The sequence below is a fragment of the Ambystoma mexicanum genome, chromosome 7p, assembly GCF_040938575.1.
Source record: "Ambystoma mexicanum isolate Mex_15411 chromosome 7p, UKY_AmexF1_1, whole genome shotgun sequence".
Taxonomy (NCBI): domain Eukaryota; kingdom Metazoa; phylum Chordata; class Amphibia; order Caudata; family Ambystomatidae; genus Ambystoma; species Ambystoma mexicanum.
This window is the reverse complement of record NC_090939.1, coordinates 966,029,395-966,048,915: the sequence shown is the minus strand read 5'-3', so window position 1 is coordinate 966,048,915 and position 19,521 is coordinate 966,029,395. Positions and strand designations below refer to the sequence as shown.

The window sequence follows — 19,521 nt, the reverse complement described above, 5'->3', positions numbered from 1 at the left end:
AGCTTTAGCAGGAGAAAGAAAAACGTACTTGGCACCACTCACTTCAGATCTAACAATAATGGATGAAGAGACCTTGTGGTTCCGTCTGATCGCAGGAGATTCTCCAAGATGGGCTAGGTCGACAGCCAAATTCTTGGAGGGAGTGTTAAAGAAAATCAACCCTCCGACGACAGCGCCCTCTGAAAGTAGTACAAGAGAAACCACAGCCAGAGCAAAGCCCGGTTTGGACTAGCATGACACATCGAGAGTGGTGTCCTAAGTACAAGTACAAAACTTAAAGCAAAACTCAAAGCATAGCGAAGCATCTTTTGTTAAAACCAATAGGTTAAAGCAATAAAAAAAAAAAAAAAAAAAAAAAAAAGAAATGACCAATTTCGGTACTGCAAGTTCCAGGGAAAACCTTTGTATTGGTTCTTGGAGTTCAAAACATGCACACAAGTTAACGTTTTCAAAATCATTATTTGAAGAAAATATCCTCTCTTGGTTTTGTGTGTGAATTGCTTTTATGTGGCAGGCGAATGCCATTCGTCCTATGCAATTTGGGTGGACATTCACACTTGCTGCATTCCACTGACTGCAAACGTGTTTCTAATGACAGCTAAAACAGCCGAGTTTACCTTTTTGGCAGGTGGGCGGGGCCGTGTGCAAATGGGCGGAGTCGTTTGTGACTGTGGGCGGGGCATACATCTCAGGGTTTTTTATTTTCAAATGTAGGCAGGTATGTGTTTGATTATTAGTTAAAAGATAGAATGGATTCCTGAGATGGCGGTCGTGGACCCTCACAAGTAAGTACTGCGACGAGGAAGAGTGACGTTGAGGTAATCGATATGTAAACACTTAATATAACTCTTCCTCTAACGACCCGTGATCTAGTCACTACCTCCGGGACAGGGAGGAAGTTAGATGAAAGAGAAAACAGACAACTTATTGTTTAATACGCATGCGCACTGTAGCAAGAGCGGCATAGGTTGAACAGACAGACGTGAGCGCATTCTAGTGTTTCGTTCCCCTGAAGCACTTCCGGTCCTTATAAGAGCCCACAGCCCTTCCTCCTCTGCCCTTTTGCCACCATTTTGTTGCAATCATGAAGTAAGTCGCCATGCGGCTTTTAGGGCGGTAATCGGTTTACTTTTTTGTTTTTGGGATTGCATGTAAGCTAACAGTACACTTTGTTTTTAGGGTGGAGTTGTGCAGTTTCAGCGGCTACAAGATATACCCCGGTCACGGCAGGCGCTACGCCAGGATCGACGGGAAGGTGAAGATAATGCCGTTCGTTTCCTCTGTCTCAATGGCTTTAAGTGTTGATTTTAGAAGCAATCTGAAAGTTATTCGTCCCACAGACACCCCCCTCCACCGGTAGTGGAATGCGCGGTTGAGTGGCTTAGCGCAGGTTGTGCCGCACCTACCGCTCCGTGGCACGGCAGTTGTAGGTTGGGTTTGTTTCTGTCAGCTGGTAGGCTACGGTACTAGTGTGCAGCTCTTTCTCCAAAATTACACAAGGTGCAGAACCCCTTTCCGCTTGATTTGTTTTCTGGCTTGGAAATGGCTTCGTGTTAACACACGTTGACGAAATCGTTGAGTAGCATCAGTGAGGGCTCTGCAAGTTAATTTGAGTACGTCCTGGTCTGCTTCATGGCACCCGTGTTCAGACGATCGTAAACCCCAGGCAGATTTGAAGTGTTTCGGAAGCAGACCTTCATTATGTAGAATATATTTTGCCCTTCCCAGAATGTTTACGTTTTTGGGAATAATCGTCTTGCTTTTTTAAGAAACCGGGTCCGTTTTGACGGTTTGGCGAAACGAGCAGAATCCACCTTAAACAAGCAGACCATACAACAAGCTATGGTAATGTAAATCCAACGCACTACGGGTAGATCTCAAGAGAAAGGTATAACGCAATAGCATGCATACTCGGAACGTTTTAACATGCCTTTTATCGTTACAGCATTTACTGGCATTTTGCCTTATGTTCAGTTCTTGTATGAGATTTGCTTTGTCTCACTCGTTAGTTTCTCTTTTTGGTCCTTCACACTTCTAGCCATTGGCTGTTTTTTTAATTTTTTACCATTTATTTTACCAGTGTCTTTTATTTTGGTGTTGTTGCTGCCTAGAGTATTTTTATTTATTGCATGTATATGGCTCCTATACACAATGTTTCCAGGTGCCACAAGCCAAAGGGCAAGAAACCAATAACTGTCCTACTAAGCCTTGTGGCATTTGGATTGTGCAGTGGAAGTGCAAGTGGTATGGAGGCCCATGGAGTGCGTAGGGGGCAGGTGGAGCCTGGAGGGCAAGTGCCAGTATATGATGGGGCTTAACTACTAGTGCTGGGAAGGGGGGGGGGGTGGACCAGACTGGGGGGATTGTTGCCACTCAACCAGGGGAGGCTGATCGTGGAGGGGGCCTGGAGACTAAGCTGGGTAGAGTGGGTGATGAGACAGGTGGGGGTGGTGCCCTGTAAGACTAATAAGCGGCCACGCTGCTAGTCACCTCTGACCGATTGGGGGGAGGTATTGAGCTGCTTTCTGGAGCTTGTGGAGAGCTCCAATGCATGCTGGTGTGGTGTCCATGCAATCCAACTTTGACCACGTGATGGGGCAAGGTTTTTTATTTTTTTGAACCACTTGCACTGCTCTGGGCAGACTTCCATCCACAACATTCCGTTTTAGCCTGTCTGTGCCATTGCAAAAGGGGACCAGCCATATGCCCAACTGCTAGGCTAGTTCCCCATTGCATGTAAGTGATGTAGAACTTCAGGCTAGACTGCCCTTTTAGGGGTGGGGCCAAGCCTGATTTGCATACGGCCTTTCTGTAATGGTTTGGTAGGTGGCTGATGGTGAACACCCCAGCCATCACCTTTTGCATTCACTTTCCACGGATTGATGTGCCTTTCCAATTTGTTAAAACGATTGAATTGAAATCTGACCTCAAGGTGAACCTTTCCAGAGGAGTAAACTATTGGCCATTGACAATTTTCATACCAATCAGAATTTGAGAAGGTGCTAACCAGTGTACCAACGTTTGGGCCATTGAAATATTGTGCAGGTGCCTAAATACATGATTGGTATTGGATAAAATGGTTATTAGGGTATTTATTGAGCGCAGGCATAGCAACACTGCGCTTTGCAATCATAGGGGAGGAGTAAGGGGCAGAGAAACAAGTGGGGCTTTAACGGGAGAGGGGCAATATAGTCAGCACTGGATCTACAAGTGACCTGGGGGGGTGCGGGGAGGAACAATGGTCAGGTTACCCATTCTCAGGTAAAGTGGTGAGTAGACAGTGTATGGGCCTTGGGTGGAGACTCCCCTTGAAGATGAGGGCCTTGAGCACCTTCCTGAACTGTTAATGTTACTTGCCAGCATGGAATTGTGTTTCTGATGTGGTGCATAAGTTTGCTTTGTTGGTTTGTAGTTCATGTTTAATGTCCAGCTGCATTGTAAAGAAGAATGGTGCTAGCGTTGACCTGTCTTTACGGGTCAGTGGGTGGTTTGAAGGGATCTGCGGGCACGAAATTTGTGCCATAACAGTATCACTTGATGTGCCATCAAATAACACTTGTGGTGTAACAAGACCTAAAAGCTGGAAGAATATTTTGAGCAAATGCCAGCAGCTATGATCTTCAGCGAAAGATTGCCCCCACTTCATCTGTACAGTAACCAGTTAAGCTAAAATAACATTGTAGCGCTGTGTTGCATGAATGAAAAATCAAAGCCCCAGAATACAACTGATGCAACAGTAAAATCTATTTTACACCACCATACTTTTAGCCTTTTGGCATGACTATCTTGTGTACGTGATTTAGTTTCTCCATTACATTCGACTAATGGACATGAAAATCAAACCTTTTTGAATGCCAGGTTAGTAGACCTGAAGTGGCCTGTTTAAAGATCAACTTTTGTTAATGTAAGCGATTTTGAAGGGCACTCTTCTCTGGGTATTAGGACCTGTGTATTATCTCAGAAATGTCCCATCGTGGCCAATAAACCTGCATGTAAAAGATGCTATTAACAAAAAAATGTCATGTTCTATGGGTCTGCAGTCCTGTACAATGTCATCCTGGCTGTGACTTGGGCAATGCTGGTAAATTGTAAGGTGCCCTCCTTTTACAGAAAGCTTTAGTGTAGCTTACTTGGACAAACCTGCTAAGTATATTCTTAATGCATGAACCTGACATCAGGGACCTCAGAGAAAACTGGTCGAAATTGCAATTCATGGAGCAGGAGCTGTGAAGTAGCTCATGGGTGTGGTGTCAGGATTTTACTATGATCAGTAGTGATGCAGGAGGTGTTAAATTCCAGTCTCAAATGGAGCGCCTGGTCTGTGGCATACAACCGAAAATGCACATCTTGAACCCCTTTCAATGGCTGTCTTGCTCCATCTTGGGCGCTATCGCTTTCTGTAGAATCCATGCTCTCTGGCCATGTTGCTTTGCGTGTATTCACTTTTGACTTTTTCAACGCTTAGCCTTTTGTCTTTACCTTTTTGTTTTCAGTCAGTTTGATGGCTCATAAATTTACTACTTAAACAGCGACTGCATATGTTACTAGGTTCATTTGTGACATTGTCCCTTTCTTCACTTCCACATTTAAATTTCTCTGCTGGACAAACTGTATGTCTGCCCCTGCTGTAGAATGAGGCCATAATATGCAACAAATTCCCCCTTCTCAATGAGAAACACTCATTCTTAACATGTCATGTAGAGGTGTTAATGTACCTCTTTCCCATGAGGAGTTAATGCTAGGTATAATGTTGCACCGTTTAGAGGAGCCAAAAGTAGCTCATGGTTGACTATGTACCTTTTATCCAATATTCAAAAAATCATACACCATTCTCAACCCTGAAAAACATTAATTTTCTTAAGTTACATAATCATAATATAGCTAATCAATAAATTACTCCACTAACCAGTTAATATCCTATACGCTTAATTCTAAACAATTAAAATGTAATTTGATCTACATGCGTGCACGGCACAGAATTTTGAATCCGGAAATATTCGGAAAATCGCACTGCACCGTGATCACATAGATCACTTACCCCAAAATTCCCCTAACCCTCCCCCGTAGCTATTCAGCAGCACGCTTGTGTGTGCTGCCAACTCCGCTCTATACCTGCAGCGTCAGTTCCCTCTCGATGCTCAATGGCCACCAAAAAAGCATGCTTCTAATGTAAACCTGTATGTTCATTGTTTATTGCTCCACTTTCTCTACCTTGACAAAAGTCCTCTCTATTCTTTTCATGCCTTTCACCTGCCATTAACATGGACAAAAGATTACACCTGGGTAGCTCACCCAGGTGCAGTTGTGGCACCCAAATTGTTTGGCAATCTGAAGAGTTGAGAAACGGAGTCAGGGCAACTTATTTCAGTTGGGGTTTAGAGGGGTGTTACCTCAATGCTATCCCATTCAAGACGGTGCAGAAAAGGAAATGTAAAATAGCATGTGGGGCAGGGACTCCTTTCTACAACCAAGTAAAAGGAATAATTTGTGTGGCAGAATAATTCAATAAAATGCATAGCTCATGATTGGCAGCAAAGAACACATTTATCGTGGGTTTCATGCACAGATTGGTTTGGTCACTATCCTCTCTCCCATTGCCTCATCTCTGGTTCGTGCAACCTCGACACACAACACTTGCAACTTTGGAGTCCCCGGGACACCTGACCACACCGTTGGACCACAGCTGCCTTTGCTAGCCTTCTTTGACAACTAATCTCCAACCTCATATCCAATTCTTGGTTGCATTCCCTACAACCTACGCAGGTCATTCCTACTTGTACCATGCTGGTTGGATCGCCATGCGGAACCACTCCCTTTCTGAATTCCTTCAGATCTACAAATCTATTGGTCTTGCTCTTCAATGCCTGGCTCGTATCTATCTACTCATTGTCTTGTTCCTTTGTTACTTTACATACTGCGTCACTATCCCATGCTTTTGCTTTCTCCCTACTCTGCCCACTCCAGTGCAACCTGCTGCCTGTCACAATTGAATATTTCCAGTTAATCATCCTCCCTCCCCTGAGTTAATGTCACCTTGTGTTTTTTTTTTTTTTTTTGCTGGTCTGCTTCTCAGTTTGAGGTTGTGAAGTAGGAGGACCTTTCTGGGAATGTACATCATGCTAATGTGATGGTCTAAATCTTTTCTGATCAAAATTATGATTGTACAAACTCAAAATGCTTTTTCTTTGTCAGGTGATGGTTTTTCTTTTAACGTAAAAATTATGACAGATTTACTGAAATCTAGGACACAGTGCTCCAGATAAGATTTTGAGGTGGGAGTATTTTACGCATTATTTTTGAAATTGGAGTGTAAATGCAATTTCAAGAGTAAAAATGAGTTCTCCTCTGCAAGAGAGTAAAATGTATCCAACATATACACCCAATGCATGTGTACGTAAAGTCAGACCCGTAGACAAAGAGTTGTAGATCAAAGTTGTCTGGCTTGCCTTTAACCATTTTATTACACTTGCAGAAAATATTCTGCCATAAAATAACGTGCGTACCTGCTACATAAGCAGCTTCATTTTCAAAATTCAAAAATAACTACTATAGATTGAGACTAATGAATTTCCTGCAGATGGAGCGTGAGTAAACAAGTGTTACTGTACAGAACTTGCTTACATAATTTGAATGAAGTGAAAGCAGTAAACACCGCTTAACAAATGTAAGTGTTACCCTTACGTAGAGCTAAGGTATTCTGTTTTGAACACCAGTATTCCCCACATTACTCACTTGCCAGAATCAACTTTTACAGGCTTGCATGGTAGATTGGAGCAAGATGAACTGAGCCACCCATTACACAATCACACTAAAAGATGAAAAACAGCCTGCTGATGGACTTAGCAGATTATAGGTGTGTGTGATTGTAACCGAGAGAATTGAGGTAGACGGTTCAGTCGACATCTCAAAAGACAATCTTATATAATTGCTGCAAACATCTGCATCCACTAACACTCCTGGCTGTACAGTACATGACTGCCTTGTTTAGAGGTGAAGTTTAGTCTCTGGCAGATAAGTCTGCACGTTCCAACCATGCTTAAGGGGATTGAATATGCAAGTCTCCAGGCTTGCTGTGTCCTTGCTAATACACCATTCAAATGTATATAATGCTTTTGAAAGCATCACGGCAGAAACAAAGTACCAAGGTGAAGAAACCCTATAAGAATTCAGTTAATTTTACTTTCTTTTGTCTAGGTGTGTATGGCTGTGAAAGCCTGGCTTGGACGTCTTTTCTTCCTTGAATGCCATAGTTTTATTGCAGTAGTTGGGTCAAAGTCCCTAAGGGATGGTCCTAACATAACAATTTTCATCAAAGTGTCTATGGTTTCACTTTTAAGGGAGCATCTGAATTTTGTTTTAATCCTGTTTTGTGTGCTAAATGCACGTTTGCATCCTACACTGGTTACACAGACATAAAGCAATTTTGCATACTTTTGCAATATTTGTCCTCAAATCACCATGTAGACTAGCAACATGCCTGGAGATTTTTGTCATACTGCAACCCTTAAAGCTCCCCTTAATCGTACCATGCAACAGATGCCATTCTTTTTCTGTAAAGTTTGGCCATCTAATAAAGAATCAATCTCATTTTCCTCAACATGCAGGCCTTCGATGTCCTACTGAATTTTTACTTTTTTGCTTGTTCATAAAATGTGGATATGCCTTGAGGTGCTTCCCGATTTTAGACTCGCTATTGTCTAAAACTGTTGCTGGTTCTAACGAGTTACCCAATTGAGTAGAAATTGCATTATCCTTAATCTCTTCCCAATGTTTTCTTTTAGATTTGTGACATACTGTTTTAATAAGTTAAACTCAGCATCAGAAAGAGACCTATAAGATAGTATTACACCTTTTAGTGAGATAATTTGCCCTGTCAGGCGACCCCAAAGATAATCTCAAGTTGCCTAAATTATCACCATCCTCTTTGAGTAAGGATTCAAGACTTATAAAAGTAGCATTACCGATGGCTGAATTTCAGTAAATGTCTGTTTCTGCAATTCCCGGCAAAGAATTCCCACAACATTGTGTACACCTAACATAAATGCAGCAATAACGTCTGACTTGTAGTTGCTAAAGTATATTTGTGCAGTGAAGATGCAGTAGCGTTCCCATCAGCAGCAAGCTGTGATGAACTACAACCGAAGGGTAGCTTCTGGTGGACTGCTTAGCCACCTAACCCGAGTCTTTCATTTTTAAAACTGGATCGTCCATTACTTGCACCTTCTTATGTTTTGTTATTCTTATTGCAGAAGTATGAAATGGGGCATATAAAGAATTAAACCGGGGTGTAAATTTGTCGGATTGGCATTTTCTTCAGTCTGTGCATGCTAGACTGAGTCTGTGTGCAAGACAATGTGTTTGTTTAAGGAATGGTGAGTATTTGCCCCAGAGTTGCACACCAACCCCTGTCTTTGAACTCAACATTACTGCAGCGCAATCAGTTCCAAGAGATGCACGCTTTCCCATATCAAGACCAATACTCCATTTTTTCTGTCACCCGTGCTACAATTGTGCTTGCTTTTCTGTTGTCAATGCGTATATTACACACAAACTTAGTAATTGGCGCTCCTGTACTATTAAGGTACCGGAACACACATAGCCAGTTTCTTTTGAACACAAGATCCTGACTTTCTATCAAAATACCAAACAAAGGTGATTGCTTTAGTTGCTTAAATAATTGTTTTTCCATCACAGATGCAATGCTACTTTGTACATCCTTCACTGAATCCCAGCTTACATTTTTGTAATCTTTACTGTGTACAGTAGTAACTCCATTCTTGGCTTGAAGTTCAAGTAAACTATTCACTTTTTCGGATGGCAATTCCTCTTTTGCTGCATAAAATACTGTATTGAACAAGCTTTTGTCATTCTCTTCCTCACTGTCAATACTACCTAGACATTCTGAACGATATTGGACATCACATGGTATGCAATTTTCCCTTCAGCAGTTTGATGATCTTTGGAATCCTCGTGGCGCGATATGATTGATAATTGAACATTGAGGGCTCCTTCCTGTCCCACACACTACAAACGTTTGCCTTAACACAAACTTTACATAGAAGTCTCCTATTGCCTTGTCCATTCAATTTTGTTTCTAACCATGGATACCTTACTTGCCATTCAGCAAAAGTGCTATCTTTAACATTTTCTCCTGTTTTTTTTCCTGCTGCTCAACTTTGTCAACCACATTGCGAATCATGTCGTGTACAATTGCTCCACATAACAGTACAGGATCTTCCTGGCTTTTTTTGTAATGGGTGCAAAGAAATCTAGCAGTGTTCTTTTTAGCCATTTTGGCTGTTCTACCTCTGCATTTCTTTTCTTGCTTCTCCCTAGAATTCTGCCACTGCCAGGCACCTTGTTCTTACCTGGAAAACAGCATGAACAACTTCAACCACCCTTTCTGACATGGCCTTTCATTGTCTATTAGTTGTGCAATTGAACATAGTTGTTTAAAACTTATCATAACTTGAGCTTTTGAAACTGGCTACATCGTACTATTCATAACATAATAAAGGTCCCTCCTGGCAATGCTCTTAAAATGCCAACCAGATAGTAAGAGTAGTGGCAAGTGTGTAGACATTAATCTCTGCAATTAGTGGGATTCCTTTCCCATGTACTTGAAGTTCAAAGTACATGGGCTGGCTCTTCTCTGCCCGCCTCCCCACTTTTAGTTCAGCTCTTTGAAGTCTGAGTACTGGTTGGTCCAGCAGGACCTCTGATACTCTGGTTTTGCTGCTGATTCTTCATATACCAATGAAGACCAGGAAATATTGGTATATAGAGGTCTATGAGGTGGCATTAATGTGCAGTGACTAGGGGGTAATTTTTTCCTTAGGCCTGAACTCCATACAAATCTGACGGTTCACAAAAGGTGACCAGGACCCACAAGACTGCATCAATTAATAAATGTAGGAAGCTACAGAAGCATACACACTTTAGCTTACTGGGTGGGGGGGTGAGGAAGACCAACTCAGTCCTGGAAATGGTAATCCAGTGAAGACCAGACTACTTGGGTAAATTGTATATACTTTACCCCAAGCTTGGTAACGTCTGTATGCATCTCTGCTTTGCTATTTCACATTTAAACAACGCCCCTCCTCATCACTCTATAATCCCCATATGTACCTGGTGGTCTAGTAGCAACCGCACAGGGCTCCTTGGTCACCTCTCCTGAGATCGCAGTCTGCCACTTACTGGTGTGGTCACTGCCTACCTTCCAGGTTCCGTTTGTGAGTGTGCTCTGTTCTGCTTTCTTGGCTATTAAATGCCTTCAACACACTTTACCACCATTTTAGCTAGTGCTTCATGCCAGATTCCTCTTCTTTCTATGCATACCTGCCCAGCCAAAGTAATCCCCGCCCCCCACCCAAGGTCGGGAACAGGGGAGTGGGGGCCTCAGAGTGGTACACAAAGGCCTAAAAAAGGGGGAGGTCCCCAGGGGAGTAAGATGATCAACTCAGCCCAAGTGAACAAGAAGGGGGGGGGGAGAGAATGATGCAGCATGAGGTAGAAAGGAGAAATGCCAGGACATCAGGACAGGGCCCCAGGGGATGGGTGTGGGGTCCAGCCATTAAACCCCCAGGGCTTGGGTCAAAGCAAAATGGGCTGGCCGAGTCATCCAAGTGTGCATGCAGGAAGGGAGAGACTGGGCTGGCAGGGGCAACTTCAGAAAATAGACAGGGCACACTTGGAGGCTCTGCCCCAGTCTATCCCCCTCCCCCACTGTCTGGAGACCCAACTATCTAATGGTATATTTTAAAGCGCAATATGCAGAGAAGTGATGCAAGTAATTCGTGAAAGTAGCAGCATTTTTGTCAACGAACAGTAAAACTTAAACACTGCCAGCTTCGGGGAAAGGCTTCGCTCAGCTCTCTGCCTAACAAAATAAGTGCACACATCCAGGGGTGCACCTAGGCTAATATTTAGACAGGGCTAACCCTTCAAATGTTGGGAAAAGCACTAACTTCAGAGACAGTGGAGGGGTGGCAAACTTACTTGTGTAGGGGCATTTAACTTGATTACTTGTAATGAGACTATTTTAGTGCAGCTTCAATGTTACATTAGTTAACACTCTCCTTTAAGTCTGAAACGCCCACTTCTTGCAGGTCCTGAAGGTCCTAGAAAGTGTCAAAATGGCAGATTGTGTGCAATGAAAGACTCAATATCACAGCAGAACAGGACATTGCAGAGTGTGGGGCAGTACTCTGGACGTCCCAAGCAATAGGGGAGAACATGTAATGTTGGTTCTACCAGTCTGCTATACTAGAATCTCTGGTGCACTGACTGGCTGGTGAGACTGTCTGCCTGTCAGATCCAGTGTTGCGAGACTGGAGGAGGGCCAGTGCAGCAATAATGCATTTCTATGTGGAAGTATTGGATCTACTAGCATGAGCACCAGCGTACACCAATGTGGCCCTACACTCTATTATAAGGGTGAACACCTCATTAATAAGCACTCTTATTTTTGCAGTTGAAGTTAGGGTGAGAGTACAATATTTGCCCAGGATCACACACTTAAGCTAAACAGCGAAGCAGGTATTTTAACCAACACTTTCAATTTGGGCATGGCCACTTTCTTCCACACTTTACTTAGAACAAATATGGTGTCAAGACCTACACAAATACTGTCCTATGGAATTTACATGCAAGATACCCAAATTGCATAGTAAAGCATCATGACAACATGTAAATCCTTATAGCAGCATCTTGGGGCAAAATATCACTGCAAGGTACCTTGTTTTCCACATCCTGAATGGAAAACGATAAGATGCAAAAGAGAAATCCTGATTTAGCCACTTTATTTTCAGCGCTTTAAAACACAAATAAGTTGTGCCATAAACTCACATTTGGAAATTTGTCACAAACCCTCCAGTATGTGGGACATCCAAGCAAACTTTACTTGTGAGCATATCAAGCTTTTCAGTGTTATTGGTATGAACGTATTTTCAAAGGGTGCATTATTGTGTTGCTCGCTTTAACTGTCACAGATTTGCAAGGGGTCTTTGTTGGCTATTCACCATCATGCATAAGACGGGCTATGCTTCTGATGACAAGGTAGCGCGTTTCCAAAGTCACAGCCCCCCTGAGACACACGGGCTGTGTCGACAACACTGAGTTCATCAGGGACGCAGTCTCGTCACAAACCTCCAGCCTGTCATGTATGGTTTAAGAATATTCAACTAAGGACATGCAAGCATTTTTACCATATCGAGCTATTAAACGTTACTGGTATGAAATTTTCAAAGGCTTCTTCGTAGCTGGCTTTAACTCATAGATTTGTATCATTGGTATGACCTCAAAGCGCTGGTAGCCTGAACACCCTCGGGAACCGTAGTTCGGGTCAGAGATAGTCGTATGGTGCGTGGGTGCACTGGATGTGTGTGCAGCTGGTGTAGATATCGGATGATAGCTGCTTCCTAGTGATGGGTGTGGTGCTGAGGTTATCAGTTGGATGTGTGCCGTCTGGTGGGTGGACACCCAAGCTGGATTCTGGCTGCGTTAGGCCTGAGGAACGCCTATGTGAGCAGCAAGGCCAGAATGTGCTCAGCTAGCTGTTTTATTAGGATGATGAGGTGTTTATGGAGTTGTATTTGTATGTCAACAGCTAGGCCGAATTATTGGGGTTATAGCGGTGTTATAGTTGAATGATGTATAGAAGAGAGTAAGCGTAGTGGTGTGATATGGTGGTTATCTGTAAAGTGCCCGAGACCGGCACATGAACTGGACAGTGGGGATGTGCATAGCGACATACGGATATATAGTGACAGGGGTTGATACAGGTATATATGGGGGTACAGATGTACCGATATATAGCATGTAAAGGGGATACAGATGTTATGTTTGCATTTATATAGCACCTTATGTACCATTGGTATGGTCTCAGGGCGCTGGTAGGTTGAACCCCCTCGGGGACTGAAGTTCAGGTCAGTAGAGAAAAATTTAGAGCGTCAAAAGGTGCGTGTGAGCACCAGACATGTGTGCAGCTGGTGTGGCAATAGATAGCTGCTGCTTGAGGAGGTTGAGAGATCAGGAGGCTGAGAGATCAGGAGTATGTGTTCGTTCTGGCAGGGAGTTATCCAGACCGATTTGGCTGCTTTAGGCCTGTGGAGGGTGTGAAACCAGCAGTGTTTAGTTAGGGTGATGGGGAGTATGAGGCAAATGATGGTATGAGAACAGCTATACCGAATGGTGTCATAGTATCGCTGTGTTCTATTTGAGTGTTGGTGTAAAGAAGAGTAAGCATGGAGATGTGGATATGGTGGTTTACCCTAGCTGCTTGAGGCCGAGCCCACTCCAATAGTTCCATGTACCGACCATCCATGCGTTACGGCCGTGTCAAGCACTCAAAAGCCGTTCGTTTCAATGCTCTTTCAAACCATTGCATGCAAGTCTATATGCACTCCAATCCGTTTCATGGTAGGAGCTGCATACCATACTTGGAATAGAACTGTTTTGATGCCAGAAATTAGTAAAAGATGGTTTAATTGACTATGGATTAATCCGTTTATTTGGGACTGTTAATTTTAATTGCTTTCCTTTTCCATAAACAATTAGCAAGAGGTTGTCTATAGTAGGCGCCCTGTTTGTGTATACACTTTACTTTTAACATTATGATTTTAAGAATTGTTTTTATTATACGATTTGTAACTGGTAATCAAATGATATGTAAGGAACTTAACTGTTGAGAAAAGTGTATATGGTTTTAATCCACCAATTGCACCATAAACATATAAATTATCACCCAAATGTTCGACATGAAGCAAGTTTTAGAACCTGGAGCGACCCTTCAGCACATTGTAATTTCTTGAATGCTAAATAGAAGCTACCCACTTGTGTTTTCCTTGCTATATTTGCACTTTGAGCGATAGCGAATTGTCTTTCAATTAGGATAGTTTGTTAGGTATGGGTCATTGCATGCACGGATTTCACTTGTAGGCGACACTATTTTGTAAAGACATGCGCGAATGAGATGGATGGCCGTACGGCAATACATTTTGAAAGCAAACCAGGGTATTTTGGAGCTCGGTGCAAGAGTTGTGATTGAAGAATCCTATTTTTATTGTGTTGAGTGTATGGGCCGCATGACTTTGCCGACGTTGTAACCGCCCAACAGGTCTGCAAGTTTTAGGACGCGATAAGACCTAGGTTATCGCTCTGAGCACGCTCAGTGGCATTCAAACTTTAACACTGCCCCATCCCCTCCGGTAAAAGTAATGTTGCCGTACGTTTCTATGGAAAAAGAATAACCTGAGGGGTCGGATAAGAAAGTTGGTGCGCTTGCCTTGGGGGCATAAATATGAAGTTGTTCAACCTCGAGGGTATTTTGGTTGGCTGTGGGAAGCCTTTTTACGTGATGGCCTGATCTACCATGTCCATGCCAATAAACGATCAAAGCCGCCCAGTGTCTCAAAGCAGGCTTTGACGGGATTATTTAGGCCTCTCGCATTTAATGAGCATACATGCAAACCTGTATTGACCAGATTGCATTAAGTAGGCTAAGGGACAGGTTCACTCATGTAGAGAAGGGCGAACCATTTACTTAATGTACATGAGAGGTGACACTGGCCCATCCACACGCTCACTCAGGTCACTGCCCACCTCACACATTCAAACAACCAAGCTCCACTGATAAGTTATGTGCAACGAGAAAATTACTACACAAGGCATTTGATGGCTCCCAGCCCCAATTGTCTCGCCCTGCATCTGACCACTTCTGCGAATGTTTAAATCCCAGACGCCCGAGTTCGAACAGAGTCCCCCATACTGAGGACATGGGGGAGGGCCATGATGTGTACCCCTGTGTTGCTCTGGATTCTCGCCACACTGATTTGAGAACCCCCCCAAAGTAGGATGCAAGCAGAGACGCTCTGGTTTTAAGCGGGGACCGGAAGTAGTCTGACCATCAAGGGGTGCACCACTAGATCCTCTATCTCCAGTCCTCGGATCCCCTCATATGTTCAGCAACCCTCTGATCGTGCCGCTTTGTAATACAGGTGGGTATCCGGAAACCTGAATCCCCCATGTCCCTCAGAAGAGTCAGGGTCGCCATTTTCACTCTTGGGGTCTTGTTCCTCCACATAAACTGACGGAGCTCACCTGTGACTATCTGGGAGCGGTCTTGGGATGGCCGTGAACAAATAGAGCAGTCTGTGGAGTAAATGTCATCCTGCCATACCAGGTAAGTACCAGAGGGAGCCACTTCTTCAGGTCAGCCGTGAGTTGTGCACGAAAGGGGTTATAATTAGCCGCTAGCATCTCCCCCTGTCACCCAGATGCCCAGGTATTGAATACTCCCCTGGTTACCAGTCATACCACAATAGCTCTCCTTGTCTAGGAGGGGATGTTCCAGCAGAAGCAGGAATAGACTTGCGCCCCTCACCCGCACCCACATTCATTTTGAGAATTTCCCAAGAGGCTGCCGTATTCCGCAATCTGAGCCATCAGCGCTGGGAGGGAGACCTGCAAATTCGTAATGCAGGCCGGTGTGTTTGCAAACAGCGAATTATACATTCAACTTCACCCCCAACTATACCACGATCTGGTTGTTCATTCTAATTGCGATTGCCAGTGGCTCCATGGCCAGGGCATATAAAAGTGGGGCGGGTACAACCCTGCCTAGTATCCCTTGTGAGTTCAAAATTCTCAATCAGCCCCCCATTAATGCATACCCTTGCCCTATTGTATAGTGCTGTCACCCATTTCAGGAAGTTCGATCCCAGCCCCATCTTGCCCAAAATCTTCATAAAGGGCCATTCCACCCTGCCAAAAGCCTTTTCCTGGTCCAGCGTCACTATGCATGCATCCAGCCCTCCCATTTGTGCTCTGAATCAGGTTGATGTCTGAGCCTTGCCTTCCCATAATAAACCCCACTTGGTCTCCATGCACCAGAAGTGGCATTTTCCCCTCCAATCTCATTCCCAAGATTTTCGCCAGTATCTTAACATCTCCATTAAGGAGCGAGATGGACCTATATGAAGAGCATCTAGTGCAGTGGTCTTCAAAACTTTTTGGCCTGGCCCCCTGAGCAAAATTTGGGCATGCTGGGCCCCCAAAAAATGCCAAATGGACAGTCCAGCAAGGCTGAAACACGTGTATTGGTTGTTGGTACTCTTGTTCAGGAGCGAATTGCCATAGCATTTCGGTGCTGGACTGCCCATGTGGGCAGGACAAAGACTGATATGCAAATGGGTATTTCCCATCTGTGAAAGGTACAGTGAGCAAAAAGCGAGGGCAGCAAACTCATAGTGGGCGGGGGGAAGACACAGAACAGGTTATCATGCCGTTGCCGTCTCTCTGGAGAGGAGCGCCTGCTACCTTTTTTCAAAACTAGTACAAGCTTATACCAAAGTTGGGTTTCCAATACCTGTAGTCAGTTGTTTGCAGTGTTCCTAGAGGGTACTGCATACAAACTTTGCCTAACAGTCCTCCTTGTGAAGTCTCTTATCCCAAGAATTGGCTGTATCCACCTCTTCCTAGGTTCTGGTTCTTCTTGGGGTGGAGTTCCCCCTGCACCCACAGTTCCAGGCTGCTTGTTTCCTGGGCTCATCCTGAGCCTTCCAGTTCCTTCACTGGACCTTTTCTGGGCCTTGTGTTCTCCCTCGTTTGGCAGGAGCACCACCAGCACCCTGCATGGCCTCACATTGCTTCTCCAGAGGGCTGTCACCCGAGGCACCTCAGCGGGTCCCCTGCCTCTCTTCCAGGCTCCGCGGGCTTCTGAGGCTTTCTCGCGCTAGTGGAGCCTCCCACACACAGCTCTGGTGTGCAGTGGCAGCCCTTCCCCTGGCAGTCCGGCTTCCCAACGCGCGCCGGCCACCCAGGTGACAATGTGCGGTCCTCACTCCTTCTGTGCCCCGGGGTAGCGTGTCCCGTAGGGGTGGGGTGGCGGCACAGGCTTGCCTCCCGTCCCGCTCGCTTCTCTCTCCGCACCACGGCACTGTCTCCTGTGTTCGCCCACGTTGGCCCACAGGGGAAAGTTGCTTTTGTTTTCACCCGCAACTTGCAGGCTCCCTTTCTAGCCGAAAATAAAGTGCGAGTCCGTTGCTGAGGCTGCTCGTATCCGAGTGCCACATGGTGGCCCTGGTGCCTCCTACTTTTGCTAACTTTTCCTACTTGCCCCCCTCAATGCTCTGCCTGTGGAATTAGTGGAATTCTTTGAAGCGATGTTCAAATTCCTTGCTCAATCTCAAAATGACACTAGTACGTGCCCACAGCCAAACTAATCATAAAACCCACTTCTCCTGAATTTGGCCGCAGGGCTGAATGCAATTTGTAAATATGCCTCTGGTTCAGCGCCACCTATAAATCAAAAAACAAGTGAGAAATGGCCTATGAGGAAGCACACAGATTTGTAGGTGTTAAATGTATCCACCAATTGACTGCCTTGTAGCCATTACCACCCACTTCCTGCAGCTCCCCGAAACACATCCTGGGACCTCAGCCTTCACATCAACTTTTGTGCTTGCCATTGTTTTTCAAAGCAGTTTTCTGAGTTCATGACTTGATTGGAGCTGTAAACTTGTTATGGTGAGTCTTAACCAGATCTGCGTTCAGCCACTTGACAAGTGGTCTGTCCTTTACTGAAGTACTGTTAAAAACCAGCATTGACAAAGCAAACCGTTTTGGTTTGTGTATAGGTATTTGGCATTTGCGAGGCACTGCTATTATACGCAGGTACTTTAAAAATGTTTCAACTGCTACCATTAATGGCCTGTTGATACCACTACAGCGCTGCTTGGCAAATTGCTTTTCCATGCCCACACAAGCCAAAACTGTTGCCATTGCGTGTTAAAATGGTCCCCAGTCCTTGGTAATGCTTCACCTGCTTTGCAGACCCTTGCCCAGCCTACTTTTACTGCATTTCTAGTTAAAATGACACCCTATTCTTACTCCGCAGCCATGCTTGCCCAGCTAAAAAGCAGTGGCTGTTGAGCAGTAGATATTTCAAATTATGAATCCTTGCTTCGCTGTCCTGCTTTTATTTAGAAATTAAAGATTTCTAGTCCATGGACCACTCCGGATTCTGGTTGCGTGTGTTCCCAAATTTGCAAAAGTAACCAATGTTAAGGCTTCAACCCTCAGATACGTGAGGCCACACGCAACTTTATTTTGGTTTGTAGTTGGGTCGTTCTCCTGCCTCCTATCCTGTGGATGGATACTTTGTCATTGACCATGCTTGCTTTACTCTTAACTACGTGCACATTTGGGGTGTCGGAAGAATGTTTTTGTCCATTTTAAGATAATAACGAAACAATGTTGCCTTTTTCTTTCAAAGGTTTTCCAGTTTTTAAATGCAAAATGCGAATCTGCATTTTTGTCCAAGAGGAATCCTCGACAAATAAACTGGACTGTCCTGTACAGACGGAAACACAAAAAGGGGCAGTCAGTAAGTACACACTGTTAATGGGTTTGATGTAGCACACATTTGCTTTTCTCTTGCCACTTTTGGAACCTGCAAAATAGTTGCTAAATGGTTTCCTTAAAGTAGGCGCATGGAGAGACTGGGGAATGTTGCTGTGCTATTGGGTTGACTGTTGCAGATCAGATGGATTCTGGCCTTGCACTTGTTCAGAGAATTGGTAGGTGTATCCAGAAGTTGGCTTGCCGTGTAGGTCTGTTGCTAGCTTTGCAGTTAACAAGGTGCGCAATGAGTGTATGGTTGGAGTGCTGTGGCGGTTGAGTCTGGATTATTTGTGTAGGTCGGTGTACACGCTGGTATTCAGTTTCAATGGCAAGTTGTGGATTATCAGGTGGTAAGATTGGTGAACAGGTTAGGGAGGCCAGACAACACTAAATAATTCAAGGTAAGTAGTTATTAAACTTTTAGGTACACACGAAGCACATTGTAATCAAACCTATATGTAACTATATGTAAAGTTTGAAAAGGGACGTTGACTATCCATGATCCCTCATGTGTTGTCCCTCCGATTTTTCTTTCGACCATCGTGGTTAGACCTGTTCTCGCAGAGTCATGTTGCTACGCTGCTTTTGGAGTTAAAACTAATCCATATTTCAATGGTTACCGCTCGACTCATATCTTTACGGATGACCAACTTTGACTACCAACCCAGACGATCGTTCCGCCGACAGGCTTTGGCCTACATCAGTCGGCCTAGCATTAGTAAGGACTTCCTTTTTTAAACAGAATGCATACCTGCTTTTCTTAAGTGTACTGATTCGGTCTTGCTGCCCTTAATATCTACACCCACCACTCTGTCCCAACTGCAACAGAAAAAATCTGTGGAAGGACCCTGTCTTGCTCCATCACTACGAGACCGGTTCCATTTCCTGTAAGCCTTTTTGGCTTAAGACCCTAAAGGAATGTCGCTCTAAGCAGTGGGTGACACATGCTCTAATGGCCGAGTCAGAAACTGCCACATGTCTTTTGTCAGATACATAAAGGCTGGGCAGCAGCTGCTCCAGTTCAGAGCCAAACATCACAAGGGAACCATCAGGCTCCAGCACGTCAGTCCCCAGCCCCGAAAGGCAGTCCCAGTGTGCTGCTATGGCTAGAGCCTTTGG

The 19,521-nt window shown here is 44.5% G+C and overlaps 1 protein-coding gene across 1 annotated transcript in view; it reads left to right on the top strand.

The window, feature by feature from the left end:
- Positions 1-998: 998 nt before the first annotated feature.
- The window catches only part of RPL24 (ribosomal protein L24), a 94,789-nt gene continuing 76,266 nt past the window's right edge, over positions 999-19,521 (top strand). Inside the window, exons 1-3 of the mRNA XM_069637313.1 lie at positions 999-1,089; positions 1,180-1,255; positions 18,275-18,385. Coding sequence (XP_069493414.1) covers positions 1,085-1,089; positions 1,180-1,255; positions 18,275-18,385 — 192 coding nt within the window. The 5' untranslated portion in view covers positions 999-1,084. The remainder of the gene's footprint in view (positions 1,090-1,179; positions 1,256-18,274; positions 18,386-19,521) is intronic.